Genomic DNA, 15,659 nt, shown 5'->3' with positions numbered 1-15,659 from the left:
CTTTTTTATTTGGTTCCACAGTACTGAACAACTAAGCAAAGTAGGGTCTGTATATTAGGGATGGAATGTTCTTAATACATCTTTAGAGTTGTATCAGCTCTAATAACCTGAAATTTTTGCAAATATAAATTTTGCATCTGGATAAGTGCTTTTTAAAATGATAGCAGTCATATTGTGTTAGGCTTGATTGCAACCTGTTTTCTAAATTAAAAAATGTAAATGTGGCATTGACGAAGGTTAAAAAGATTTAAAGGGGTCTCTGTCAGCAGTGTATGCACACACTAAACTAAATCCTGTGTATCTAATCAGTGTCCTCAGGACTGTGTGTCTTGCTCCATTGTTTACTTTCAAATCTATAATAATTTTGTATCCTTTCACTGGGCAAAGATTCATTTTAAAATCTAATGAATTTAAAAATATGCTTTTCACTTGTCCATTTGATACCGAGCCTGCAATTTGACTTTCATTGTTTGTTTCCCTCCTTGTCTTGTCAATCCTTTTCTTTCTTTCTGTCCTTTTACTTTATTACATTTTTTATTGAGGACTGAGATGAACTGGTTGCTGCATCATGGGCCCATTACACTTCCTAACAATTCCATTTGCACCTTATTGTTTGTCTTATTGCTGGAAAATTCAGGTGATTCATCATGCCTGAAGAAGCACCTGATCCCAATTCCCTTGATATCACGATCACTATGTGACAGGAATACAGTTAGTGGTGGCTTTCAGACTCAAAGAGGCCAAGGTGATAACTCTTTTGGGACCTTTAGCCTCTCAAGTATTGATGAGTTCCATTTTTTTAATGCTCTGTTTTCTTGCTCCCTTTCAACAGCCCCCTGAGTGTGGAAAAGGGCTTGGAGTTAATAAAGGAAGTGGCAGATCTCCTGAAGCTGCAGATGAGTGTCTTCGATGATGTCAAGTATGTACATGGGATTTTCTCCTTTTTTATTTTATTGGATGTCTCATTATTTTTGAATAGTTTGTCTTACAAGGAAATATCTGCTCCTTACTGTCAAAATTAAGGAGAACAGGCAAGAGGGAAAAAAAGAATATTGATGATCTTTGTAACATTCCCTACACATGGGAACAAATTATTTGGAGAAAATTATAAAGAATGAAATTTTTTTCTTCTTTCATAGGGAAAAATAATCTGTTCCAAATGCCATAAAAATATTACCAACTTTATTTAACAGTTTCTAGGTAAGGCAAGTCTTCTGAAGGGTCATTTTACCCAGCATTGCCAGGGGGAAAAAAAGACATCAGAGATGGATAAAAACTTGGGTGACTGGCTTTGAGTCTGGCATATAGCACACTAGGTCATGCTTTTTGGTCAGCTACTTGTTTAACAAGTCACAGGGAGTTCAGCTGTGCTGAGCACTGGTTTTCCTCCTATGATTCATGCAGATGAATGCTCTGCATGTTAATCTCATGAACTAGGAGGTTATGATCTGCCATGTCTAGTGAAGAGTTTTAGACTGAGGATTTTCTGAAGGCATTTTGGTAGAAACAGGTACTTCACAAAACTTCATCCTCTCTGCATAAAACAGAAGGAGTTTGATGTAAAGGTAATTGAAAAGAAGGGTCAGCTGTGGGAGGGTTTTGAGAAAAGAAGTCACATCTTGGGCATCAGGAAATAACTGATGTCTGGGTAGCATCCAGCTCCTGCCTGTGTTTCAGAAGGTTTGGGACTACTTGCCTTGGCCCATGAGTTGGGTTGCTTGAAGTGCAGCATCTTTCTCAGCCTCATCTGTGCTGCCATCAGCTACTGTTTGATCTTCATTTACAGAATAGAATTAATTGTTTAATTTTTTTTTTTAATCATAGTCTGATGATGTCTCGTCTTTAGTGGAAGTGTTTATTCTTGATTGTAAATGAAAAAAAATTTACTCCTTCTATAACTGTATTTGTATGGAGAAATTGACTACTGGTGAGAAAATCTTTTCAGAAACCTGGAAAATACCAGGCATATTGGCTTTAGTTATTGAGAAGGAAAATATTCCCATATTTTGTTTGTTTTGATTAATTTCTTTTGGTTGTATTTCATGAAATACATTTTTATGAATAATGAGTTTTTAAATAGAATAAAAAAAGAAATTCTATTATCTTTCTTGTAAAGAGAATTTGTACCCTTGACTTTGAACACTTGCAGATAAGGTCTATTGCACATTTAAAGGAGAAATCCCATGGAACAATTTCTCTGCTGAATCAGTGGGTTCAGCTTCATTAACTTCATTTATTTACAGTACAAGAGCACTTTCACCTACCTTTCTAATTTTTAATATAAAGCCTTTTGGTTATTTTTTATCATTTGATAAATCACAACACATTGCAGTTGATAGGCTGCAGACTTGTTCTCTAATGAAAAATATCCTTCCAGTGGTACAGCCAGCTGTGACTGACCTTTCTTTTAATGCGTAGAATTAGCTGCTTATTTTGCATCTATTAATATGCAGTCACATGACTGTACTGAAAATATTTGTATGGTTAGTACCTTAAAAGTGTGGTATGAATTACAGGAAGTCCAAACAAGACTGAGCATTCTTTCTATCCATACAATGTTTTTATCAGTCTTTGCCTTTTTAAAAATCTGTAAGTCTGTGAAGGGTTATCTTAAATCTCAAATTAGTGAAGAATTCATCCATAGTAAATTCTCTTTGTTCAAGAGAATGAGATGCTTTGACTTAAGTTAAACCCATAAAGTACTAAAGGAAGGTGGAGCTGACCAGTAGATAAAGGAGTAGTAGAAGCTTTAGACAAAGGCCTTGCCAAAAAAAGAGTTAACACTTTTTGGATTTATTTTCTTGCCATTGCACCACTATCAGTGGAAAACAGTATGAATTTGAATACTCTGGTTAGCTTCTCTATGGCCTCATAGAGAGGGGTTCCAGGAAAAACCTGATGTCATGTCATAGTCACCACTGACATATCAGGAAATATGCTTCTTACTTGGGCTAAGGCATCATGGGTGATTTATTTTATTTCACTGGCGGCTAAAAGTATCCTCTTCGTAAAGATTCATTTTATTTTGTAAAAATGGGAAGTTATGTAGAAAAAACTATCAGTCAGCGTGGGGAAAGAGGAGTTATGAAAGGGGTGAGAATTTGTCATACTAGCCTACTTTAACTCTGACCTGAGTATTTGCTTGGTCTGGAATTCTCAGTTCTCTCTTTCATGTCCAAGAATTCCCAGTGGTTAGAAAGTAACAGTGTAGACTTGGATTCTTGGATTTTTTTAGATCATTCCAAACATTTCAGAGTAATGACATTAATGAGAATCACAGGGTTAATTTGAGAGTATAGACAAAGTCATCACATCAAATAGGAATAGTGCAAGAATTGAGGAGAGAGGGTAAGTGATGAGTCCCTTTTAAGTTCTTTAAATTCTCAGTTACCAGTTTATAGTCCTTTCCTATGAAAAAACAAAACAAACAAACAAACAATTAAAAACCCACAAAAAAAACCCCACAAAACCAAAAGAAAACCAAATAGAGAAAATTTTAAGGAAATGCTTTACTAATAAATTACTGCTTTTGGTTAGTTTTGTCTGCAAATATCTTTCACTCTTCCTGTATTTATAGTTTTTCCCTGTGCTTTGGAGTTAGGTAAGTGAACAATTGCTTTTGCCATGGATAGGAATCCAACACCCTGTGTTAGCTCTTGCTTAGCTGGTGCTTGGTAGTAATCAGGTTATTTTATCTTCTGTCTTTCACAGAAGATGAAATTTATGTCTGCCAACTTTAAGGATAGACTTCAGTTCATAGAATATCCCCAGGCTTGTCTTCCAAAGCATTCAGTCCATCTCTACAGCTGATTTGTTGTCAAGTTCACATTGACATAAACTTTGCTCGCCCTGTGAAGCAGATGAGTGGGAATAGATTTAGGGAATTCATAATTAGAAATATTTCAATGTTGAAAATAAGATCCAACATGTTAGTTGTCACTTTTGGATACAGCCTGAATCTTTATGGAAGTAATAGTTATGCTTAATATGTTTTGTTAATGGTTATGTAGCTGTCAAATAAATTCCATTATTTCTTATTACATCATTAGAGACCATTAAAAGGATATTAGCATGCTGATGTAATTATGCAAGCAGACGTAAAATTACTATAGTTATGATTTTATAATCTAATTATGGGTGTCCAATGCCCCTGGTGATTGATTGTTGGACTGGTATCAGGGATTGAAGTCAGATGGGTACTTATGTTTAGGAGGGTTTATATCTATTTTCTTTAAAAAAATTTTGACTTTGCAATCTGCAGCATTGGCCTTCTTCATGTAATTGAGTTATTCACAACATGAGACTTTATCAAGAAACATCCAAATATAATAAAAATACCAAAATCTCCAAGCTCAACTTTGAAAGTAGTGGAAAGAACACAGAATTAATAGCCAAAGTCATTGATTAGAGCATAAATGACTTAACTGGTTTCTGATGAGAATACAAATAATTTTTGAATTTGTATTTTATGTTCTCACATTTTGGGGTATTTCCTGCCAACATTGTAAAGGGGAAGTATCAGCTCTGACCTTAGGTGACTACCTTTGTATGGAAAGAAAACAGATTATTCTGATTTCAGAGTATTTCAGGCCTTATATTCTTCCATCCTCAGCCTCCAGTTAAGAGTGAGATTTTCAGCTGAATATTACATTCTCTCTAGACTGATATGATTTTCCCAATTGCCATTGAAGATCTTTTGCTCGAGGTGTCTTTTTTTCCCCATTTTGTTCCACTTTAGCTTCCTCCACCCATTTATCTTAATGGCAGTTTCCTCATTTTTGCCTTCTAATATACCAAAACTCAGTGCTCAAAGAACTGAACTTTCAGGAGATGTCCTAACTTAACCAACATTTCTATTTTCATATATAATTTTTCAGCAGAAAACCTGTAGCAGAGCATTCTTTATTCATTCCATAAAACTACATTAATCTCAATCTGCTGCTGTTCTGAAGTGTAAGAATTCACCATATAACCATATAATCTATATATATAATGTTAAGAATGAGCAGGACACTTAGGCTAAATTTGAAATGCTAATATAAATAGATGTTTTTTAAGTTGAAAAGGCTGTTTCTGATTATCTAATATAATGTCCTGGTTTGCAAAGCCATTACATTTAACCACTATTCCCCTATCATGAATTGATACATTTATATTGTGCATCCAAAACTTAAGTTAAAAGACCAAATCCCTCATCTTTCAAAGTCTAAATCTCCAACACTCAGGATTCAGGCTGGTTGTTCAGGTTTCCCCTCACAGTGCTCCCTACCCACGCTGGGACTACAGGTGAATTCAGTGTTTACTTAAGTAGTTTATTATATGAAAAATGAAAAATTCAGGTTAACTGAAGGCATACAAGGAAACCATATGAAGACTTCAGCTGAAAAATATCTTTCAAATTTTGCAGCAGACATAGCAATTTGATTTCACATTTTGAAAAGAAAATACTATAAATTCAAAGTAATAACTAGTTTCAAAATTTAACCAAGCTTGACTTATTTAGGTGATGAGAATAAACAAAGAAATTACTTTGGATTGAACTCAAGCCATTTTCTTGTTTTGTTTTGTTCAGATGGCCAATCTTTTGAATAACACTAATTATGATAGACTTCTGAAATACTGAATCACATCTATATATTTTTCTACAGCAAACTGTTTTATTTCATGAGCAGAAAAGAAATCCTCAGTTAATGAGTAGCTCTTCAGTGTTTCATTTTATTTTCATTGTTCAATGTGTGACTTCAGGTTTTATTTATTGCACTTTATTTAGATTCTGCTTTGAGGTCAGAAACCCCATTTCCTTCTGTTTTAGTTTGGATATTTTTTTTCCTCTAGTGCTCTTCACTACACTATCAAAATGCTTGGCAAACATGAATTGATATATTTAACTCATATGAGCTATGGGGTTTTATTAGGACTATCCAGAGCTGGAGTTATGCATGGAAAGATTAGTGTCAAAGCTTTTACCACTATGAGGTGTCCAGTGTGATGTCTCACTGCATGGCTTACTCAGCCTCCTCTGAAACGAACTTACCCTGACTGAGACAGAGATCCCATTGGCTCCAATCTTCTGAGCATTCCATTCCCTGAGCATTCAGCAGTCCCAGGAATCAGCTCTCCATTCAGACAATGGTGTTTGACCTTTAACATAAATAAATAAATACATCAATTCCTGAAATTATTTTCCTTCAAATGGACTGAGACCGAGCCTAAGTCTGAAATGAATGATTCCAGCAGAATTTAAAGTAACAGCAGGGCCTTTAAATCTTTGTCATTCCATACTTCATTTACAACATACCTCCTGAAGTCTTATAAAAATGAAATTAAAGCCCCTGAAAATATTAGTATTCTCTACTACTTGACCACCATTCATCTTTGGATTTCAAGGATCCTACTGAAAAAAAACCACTTTAAAAAGAAAGGCTGCATTTCTGTGTTTGAAGTAAGATAGATTTTTCCTGTTATACAGTAGCAGGTCCATAGTGTTAATCATGTTTTTTTAACAGTTTTGTGTAAACAGTGATTTTAACAAAAGCTTGAATTTGGAAGGCTTATCATGAGGACAGTTACAACCACACTCTTTTTGTACTTCAAATCTCTTGTTTCCAAGTGCTGGAGTTTGAGACATTTTGCACCTCCTTTTCAAAGAACAGGCCTTACACAATCAAACCCTGCCTATCATTATCCCTGTTCTTAGGAAGAGCTGGAACGGTTGGGCTGGAATAAATATAATTTGAAAAGCCAGCCAACCATCCCAGTGAAAAGAACTTGAACTGAGGAAGATATCTGAAAATCAAACCAAGTGGTGAAAGTTTGGAGAAGCTTAAAGCACTTTCAAATTGGAAGTGTTGGGCAGGCAGAGTGGTGAGTGGATCTCCCAGCCTCACCTATTATAAACATGTGCATTTGCTCTAGTGTCCTAATCATGCACTGTAGGTTTTGTTCATCGTTTGTCATGGTACTTTTATAACACCTGAAAAATTCAATCAACCAGTTAATCATATTCAGTCATCCAGAACCTAAACACTGGAACAATACTTGGCATTTTCACTCCATTGTGCTGATGGGTTATGACATGTGGTGTATGTATGCTCTAAATGTGAACAACTTGGGAAATTATTGAGAGGCAGGACAGTGTGAGGGAGGATTATTTAACCACTGAGCAGTGGTAGGACAGGTAGCACAGGGTCTTGTTAGATTCTCCATTGTGCAGATTCTCCATGATTCCATTCTCCTTGATTTGGTGTGATTAATCTTTTCTTGTGTTATATGTTAAACATCTGTGGATTAATAATCTTGCAAAGTTTTTTTTCCAGATTGGCAGATTCTGGATTCTGTTGTCTATGTCATTTAGATTTACTGAAAGGAATGTTCTATAACTCATCCTGCTCTCCTTAAGATGTTGTAAATTAACTATAAATAGTTTTTTTTTAAATTTCCACTCCATTTATTGTCCAGAAATTAAGCAAGATTTTTATTTCAATTTGAGTTGTACCATGCTTAGTCTCAATAAAAAGCTAGACCTTTCAAGAAAGTTGAGCAGTATTTGTCATCTGATCTCTGATTTTAAATAGCAGAAAAATAACTGTGGTTATTTGACATAATCTTGTTTAAAGTGTTATAAAAGCATAGCTCAGAAATAATGGAACCACTTTTATTCAAAGTTGACTTCTCCCACAGATTTTATGAGTCTGGGAAACAAATTATGTGAAAAAATGTATTGCTGTAACTCATTGCATGCAGGCATTTATAAGAAATTACATTGTGTTTTCTGGTACATATTGTCTTATTTGACAACTAATTTATAATATAAAGATTCATCACTTTTTAGAGGAATGATGATAAGGAAAAAAAAAGGTGAAAATTTAAACTATGCATTTCCTTACTTAAAAATGAGTTATTCCACAACCTTAGCATTACATTAGTCTTGTGGCTTTTCCCCCTGAGGTACAATATATTTTGTGTTCTTTTCATAAATGAATGTGCATATAACCAAGATAATTTTGCCTTCTCCACTATAACTTTCCTCCTAGAAAAATATAAAAATCATTAAAGTAACAGGAAGGATTTTGGCCTCCAGCATTTTTTGAATTCTAGGTTACAAAAGAGAAAGACCGTAAAAATCTAAGGAGATTCTTAAAAATGATATGTATGGTGCTTGGCTTTCCATTACAACATTTCATCTCATCAAAACAGAGGATTTGCACCTTTGTAATCAAAAGCAGAATGAATCCACTATTATTGATATATTTCCATGAACTCCTAGGTTCCTGCTCAAGAGAAGATTTTTACAAATATGTGAACTTCTGAAGTCTAACCTTTTTAAACTTCATATTTCTCTACTATTTCTCATCTCTCTGTGTGACTGAGAATGCCATCATTTTCCTTTTTTAATAAAATCAAAATTCATAACATTATAGGGTAGGCAGGATATACTCCTTTCTTTCAAGCAAGTCATTGAGTGTGTGCCAGTGCATTTGATTTATATAACACTTCACATATTATTAACAGGTAATAATTTCCATTCTGCAGATGGGTAGATTGAAACCCAAGGCAGTTTGCTTCATTTTCACTAAAATGGCACAGGACTTGATGACAGATACGAGAATAGAAACAGAGAACTGTGATTCTCACTCCTGAACTAAAGCTTCATCCACAAATAGAATTACTAATATTAGAAATTAAAAAAAGATTTTCATGTAGTGATTTGTTTAAAAGAATAACCTCTTAGAAAAAATATAAAAAGTATTTTATTTTTATGTCTGTCTTGATCCTCCTGCCCTTGGCTGCCTGATTCTTCTAGAAGTACAAACACACATTTTTGTCTCTCATTTTGTGCCCTGGATGGTTGGATTGCATGAGCATTACAGACCTGCTGAACCAGCTGAAAAAGATAAAGAATTCTTTTGCATTTTTGTTACAGTCTAGCCAGTAAATATTGCGTAACAGGTCAATAAGTTGAATTACAACCTGCCTGTGGAAGGGTTTGTATTCCTTAAGAGCCATAAAGACAGAGCAAATATGCATCTGTAGGTGCAACTGAAAAAGCCCAATAAATTCCACTTGCAGTGCCTCCTTTGCCAAGGAAATATCTCTACCTCACAGATGGCAGGGGAGCCTCAAGAACAAATCTTCTCATTGATGTTCTCAGAGCTAAAGGAGAAGACAACATGTCCTTATGAGGACAAGCAGGAGAGCTCTGGTTGTAGCACTCAGAATTTGGTAGCCTTTTGAACTAAGACTGTAGCAAAGTTTTGGGTTTTTTTGGCTTTGGTTGTGCTGCCTAATACTGATGCAAGAAATTTGTGTCCTACCTGGAACCTATCAAAGCTCTGAATATTCTGAACCTGTACCTCTCTAACAACCCTAACATGTGAGTCATGCTCCTCATTAAGGATTGAAAGTCGCTTGTGCAAGCAGAGCAAAAGGTGACTGTCATCCCAGCAGACAAATTTTACGTGTGCTTTCAGCCAGTTCCATTAACAACACAGGTGTGTAGAGGGTGAGTAGGGCTGAGGCCAGTAAAATGCATTGAAGGCTTACTGGGTGAAAATGAAAAATGTCTGCTGTTTGTAGATACAAAGGTATAAAGAAGGAGGATGGAAATATAAATAGAATGCTTTTTTTCTTCTTTTTTATGACATAAATTTTATCCTTTAGCTAATCCATGGGGAGTGCAAGAAAAAACACTGTACATTTAAGAAGCTTTTTGAGACCATTTTTCCACCCTCACAGGGTCCAAACAGTTGTTTTTTTTTTCCATAAGAAATTATAGCACTTGTATGGTTTGTTCTTTTAAATACTGTAATTAAGAACCTTATTTGCATGGCAGGCAAAGCTGGCAACTTTCATGTACTCAGTGTGGTGAAAATGTCAAGTTTCATGGCTTGTGACAGATTAATAGAAAAATTATTTTAAAACTCTGCAAATTATTCATAGATATTGAGTAATCATCAAAAGTTGCATTTTGTGAAGAATAAAAATAGGGCAAACTGAGTGTGGCATCAATCTCTAAATTAAGCGTTGTCTCTTTTTAAAATCATTTAAATTGTAGGCTTAGCAAAATAATCTTCACCTCAGATGAAGCAAGTTGTAAAATCTTTAAAATACTCTTTCATCATCTTTTGCAATGTAAATTAGGATCAGTGTACTTAGCACAATTTTGATACATATAGATTAAATGAGTAATACAAAATTAATGATTAAAGTGTCATCTTTTAGTATCAGTATCAGAGACCCACCAGACAAGGACTGCTGTTTTTGGAAAGTGTCCCTTTCTGGACCAATGATCCCCTTCCTGTGACTTCAGTCTGGAAATTACTCTAATGCCAGTAGTGTGTCAGGCATTGCATTATTTGAGCACCTTGTCGTGGCCTCTTCTCTGCTGCTGAAATGCTGCTCTGTGCAGTCACTCCTCAGTGCTTATCATGTCAGGGGGAGAGAAGAGGGCACCACAAGGTGCCCAAGGCCTTACCTGATTTATGAAGAATGTAACTTGCAGAAGTATATCTGGGCTGCAACCATCAAATCCAGACCTAAGTTTTGTTTCAATGTAGCTGCATTTGCAAGATGTGATTGCTCTGAAACTGTCAATCTTTCTAATCTTTGTGGTCTACCTGTTCTGCCTCCCAGCTGCCTGGTGAAAACCCATCTAATGAAATTCAAGTGGTGATAGGAAATCAACCACTACCTGGTGAGCACTGCAGTTAGTGTCTTTCCCTTAGCAGGGATTTTGCTTTTCCATCTTTAGTACCTGGTCAGTGTCAGACACCAAGTGAAATGCCAGTACAACAAGTCTTTAACTTTCTCTTTCTATGCTTTGTTTAGTACAAGAACACTTCAGAGAATGGTGCAAACTGTTCATGCTTAGTGTATATGAAGGATATACATATTAATAGATAATGTATTACTTGCTGTATTGCAGGGTGTTCTGGAACACTGTGCATCATTCTGCACTTTAGGGAGCATGTTGAGAGTTTACTGAGAAGGGCTCAAAAAACTCATTTTGCTAAAACAGAAGAAGATTTTTTAAATTGATCACTGGCTGTGCATATATACCTGTCAATAGGAATGTGAGAATACATACAGCTCCACATTGATATTTCTGCAGTCCAGGTGCAAAGTGAAGCAAATCTTTGAACAGTAAAGATATTAAAGAGTGAGAGATGTGTGTCTTTTTAGTATTAAGTCTGAGTGATGATCAATAATTCTCTACTCAATAGTTCAGGGATGTGTAGCAGGTCAGCACAACACATCCTTTGCAAGATTTCCTGAATCTTTGAAGCTCAGTCAGGTACCTGCTTCTGTAATTTAAATACAGTATGATGCAATGCTTCACAAAATAAATTCTGGTCAACAGTTCTGGTCAAAAATGTTGGTCAAACTTGAATCAAGTGGTCAACTGATTTACAGCTACCCTGAGTATCAGAAGGAGAACAAAACAGCCAGTGTACATCTCTTAATCCATTCATGTATTATGTGTCAATGTCCAGCTGAAATTTTCTGCCTTTGCTTTTCTCTGTAAATCATGTTGTAGAAGCATACTGTAGTACAAAAATGCCTCTGCTAATTATGTGCTTTTCCCCATTGATTTGATTTGACATAACTATGTTTATATACCTCTAAATATAATATATAAAACATTTACAGCAACATGAGCATCTTAATTTTTCCAACATTGAGAAGGTGAAAAGGAGACTTCAGTGCAATATAAACAATGGACATAAGCTTCAAATTCCTAAACACAGAAGGCATTGAAATGTGTACACATTGCAAGTCATTAGTTCAAGCCCACCAAACGTTTCCTGAGACAATTACCTCCACTGCTATAAAATTTGCTTTGCATAGTCCTCTGGAGCGTTACTAATTGCTTTTCTTAACCTCCAGAGATTAAAGGATTTTGAAATGAACATATAGACAAGTAGTGACTTTAATTTCAAATCTAAGCTTTATTAAGGCAAGCCCTGTTTTATTAAATAGGGTCATTAAGAGAATGTTTCATGTTGGAAATAGCCAATCCTTATCTCCTCATCTTCCTCCAGTCTTGAGAAATTGCATTCTGCCTGTATCTTAAAAATGAGATGCCACCTCAAATCATTTCCATCTGGCATCAGCTCTATGTCTCATCTTCAAGAGTGTACAGCCCCATGTTGGCACTTGTTTCTCAAATCCTTTTCCACTAGGGGGTATGATAGACTGTGACTGCATCTCCCAGCGAACGCGCGGTGTGATCCTGTAATGCTGAAGGACGCGCACACGAGGGAGAGGAGCAGGCGTGCAAAGCTTGGTACATCTTTTATGGAGATTTAAATCCTGTCATTCATAAATGTAATTATAACCTACGGCTTGAAAGTGATATGGACCTTGCCATATTGATCACGCTCCAGCTCTGTTTATTCAAATCATTCATTTGTTGACAGGGAAAATATAAGAATGCTGTTGTAAAACAATTAACAAAAGGAAATACTTCTATTTTATACAAAAAATATTCTTTGTTTCTGTGTGTGCTGCGCACCCTCCCACCTTCAGATGGGAAATACAAACTCAAGGGGAGGGGATATTATTAAATCAGCAGTCAACCTTCAAGTCATTTTGGTATAAACACTGTAATTATTTCATCTCTAGTAAACAGAATAAAAGACAAAAGCACATAAGGATGACAATTTGCAATATGCTTAGAATGTCTTTGTTAAAAAAACCCTTATTATGACTGAAGGCAACATGATTGTAAGTGAAAAAAAAAAGGCAAAAGTTGTGACAGCCAATGGAGGGGTAATTAGTTTGTAAAGTTCAAATAATAAGTTTAGCAGGTCATTGCAACGGACATTACATTTTGTGTAAGGAGAAGTCACTATTTATTATCCTTGAAGCCAGAACTGCTTACCTTTATTAAAAACAAAAAATTAAGAAAGTATAACGAAAAAGTGATGAGTGCAATTACATTGTATAGTCCAGATGCCTTCTAAAATTCACAATCTTCACTTACTTAAGTGAGTATAAGTTCATTTGTGCCAGAAAAAAATTACCTCATATTTACCTGGGAGTAATTGTAGTAGCATGCAGCTAGGGCAGGGATAGACAAAAATACTGTCTAACATTTATAACCTCAGTTGCAGCAGATGTTAGATGTGGGTGAGGTTTCAGCCTGGTCAATGTGGTTTCTGTGTGACTGTTTTCTCCTGCCCAGCTGGGTAAGTGCTGGTTAGGGTAGGGTACAGCAGGAGTGATGTCTCTGCTCCCTCAGCACCTCCCTTGTCTGTGGGAATGGTTTGCTTGCAGTTCATCAGCTTATAAACAAATGTGTGCACCTCAGTGAGCCCCTGTATTTAGAGCAGTTTGAAGACGATTGCCATTAATGTTAGCCAGGTTTCAGAGGGTCTGACACAGGAAAGCAGTCTTATCTACCCAACTCAAATTTCTTATTACAGTTGCATTTTATACATCTTGAAACCTTTTTTCAGGCTGGTTGACCTCTTGTTAAAAAGTCTTTTAAAATATTTTGCAGTCAAATAATTACTGGTTTTGTTTAAATGTTCTCATCCAACACATAATGAACAGTGAGGAATTCCCTAAAGAGCATCTTTTGTTATTGAAATGTTTATTTATTGAGTGCTTTTGCCAGAAGCCCCCATGAGAAAAATCTCATTTTATGAGCTCCTGAAGCAGTCAGTTCCCAAAACATCAAGCAGAAATGCAATTTTGACCAAGTAATCTCAAGGTCTTTTGTTTGCTTTTAAATAAACAGAATGCCAATGTGCAAAAAGTTGTGATAAAAGCCGCTTTGTTTTCTATATTTTGCAAATATTTCTAGTGAAGCCAGGCTGATGTGGTGCTCAGGTGATTTCTAACATACAATAATTCAGTTGCTACAGTAGAGGAAAACAATGTCCCACAGAACAACATATAAGTGGGTGTTTTAAATGATTCTGAGATTTATTCTTTCCTGCAAAAGGATAGTCTTAACTCAGTATCATCCAACTTGCATAAGGAATTTTTTTCCTTGCCCTGTTATTTGTTCTTGTTTTCCCTGAGCAGTGAAGAGAAATGACAGTACTTGTGGCAACATTGATGTGGGCATGACTCAGATCTTCCCGTGCTCCTGGATTATCCAGGTGGAGTCAGTAGAGAATAGCAGGATGGTTGCTGACAGGCTTCACTCCTTGGAAATCCCAGTCTCTCCCTGCCTGGGCTGGGTCACTGAAATGATCCAGTTTTAATCTGTGTGATTTTACTGATGCCAGGAAGTGCAAGGCTGCTGGGAGTGGGGCAGAGTAGGGTAGGACAAGTGGGAGGGAGTGAGGAGTGGCTGGGAGGTAAAAGTAAAGCATTCAGGTAAGGGAAGGGGCAGAAACTTTTTATCTTTGATGATAGAGCTGAAGTGTAACTACATTGTGGTTGAAATTTTGTGTTGGTTCTAGGTTCTCAGCTATAATGGACTATGCAGTGAAGATTTGGGGGGAATATCTGAAACGGGTTTTTCTTTCCCTCCTATCTTTGTCATGCAAGAGCTTCATACTGGGGTGATGCTGCTTTAATTTAAAGCAGACTGCTAATGGCACTGTAAATATCTGAGCACCTGAGAGGAATCAGCATTTCTCTTAGGCTGGCAACACAGAAAGAAGGACAGTTCAGAATTAGTTAGAGTCAGTTTGGTGTCCTGAAACAGGTGCATTTTATGGTTGATTATCTCAGGGTTAGTGACAGAACAGTCTGGATTTTTGTAAAGCCATTATCTCAAATAAAAAGTACTTGCAATTGTTGAGTACTTTAATCCATAATATTAATATGATGTTGACAAATGTTCTATACTTGCCTGGCGTTATTAGAAGTGTTTTTTGGCCATTAGTGACCAGGCTTTTAGAGAGTCCTTTAACAATAAAATCTGTTTTCTTTTTCTCTCCTCCCTCTAAGAATACTTCAAGAAAAGTGATTGATTAATGGCAGTCCCTGTTAACTCCAGAATAAAATGTGTGCAGTGCATGCTTTGCTAGTAAAAGATGAAAGGGTATTTCTTATTCTTATTCTTACTCTGATTCCTTTTGTAACCTCAAAGCAATGTCTTATAGTTCAGAAAAGGTTTTTTCTGTGTGAAATGGAAAAAGTTTAAAGGTATTTCTGTCTAGGATATACGTGATGCAATTAGGCACACTTCATTAAGTGCAGTCCATTCTATGATTGTAAGAGATGAACATGTTACTAAAAGAATAATTTAATACTTCATTTCAAGCCCTGAAACAAAATATTTTTCAAGTTATTTCTTTTTTGCAGCAATTTTTCAGATTTCATTCTCTCCTAAGCATTGGCCATAGGAAGTCAAAAGCTGTTACATGTACAGTTCTAGCCCATGCACTTCACCTTCTAAGCAGGGTTGCTCTTCATAGTATAAATGTAATTCTTTTCACTGATAATACGAGTTTAAGAAAAATCTTAGGAACTTGCATAATACATATTATGTAAGTAAATTTTTATAAAATAGCACCAATTTTTGTTTTTCTTCAGACCCTATGCTCTTCTCCTCTGTAAATTCTTGCATGATAATTTATATGGTCTCTTGTTCCCCAGAAATTTTTCTTCATTATATTATTTCTTCAATACATGCATTATATTTTTATGTGTATTTTTCTTATGTGTTTTGTAGATAAGTATTTAAGTATAGTTTT

The 15,659-nt window shown here is 35.8% G+C and overlaps 1 protein-coding gene across 1 annotated transcript in view; it reads left to right on the top strand.

The window, feature by feature from the left end:
• Positions 1 to 15,659, top strand: part of PTPRN2 (protein tyrosine phosphatase receptor type N2) — a 636,596-nt gene that overhangs the window by 268,506 nt on the left and 352,431 nt on the right. The window contains exon 10 of the mRNA XM_053982009.1: positions 833 to 919. Coding sequence (XP_053837984.1) covers positions 833 to 919 — 87 coding nt within the window. The remainder of the gene's footprint in view (positions 1 to 832; positions 920 to 15,659) is intronic.

This window comes from Vidua macroura, chromosome 1 (genome assembly GCF_024509145.1).
Source record: "Vidua macroura isolate BioBank_ID:100142 chromosome 1, ASM2450914v1, whole genome shotgun sequence".
NCBI lineage: Eukaryota > Metazoa > Chordata > Aves > Passeriformes > Viduidae > Vidua > Vidua macroura.
The sequence above is the reverse complement of the archived record's forward strand: the minus strand, read 5'-3'. Positions and strand labels throughout refer to the sequence as shown.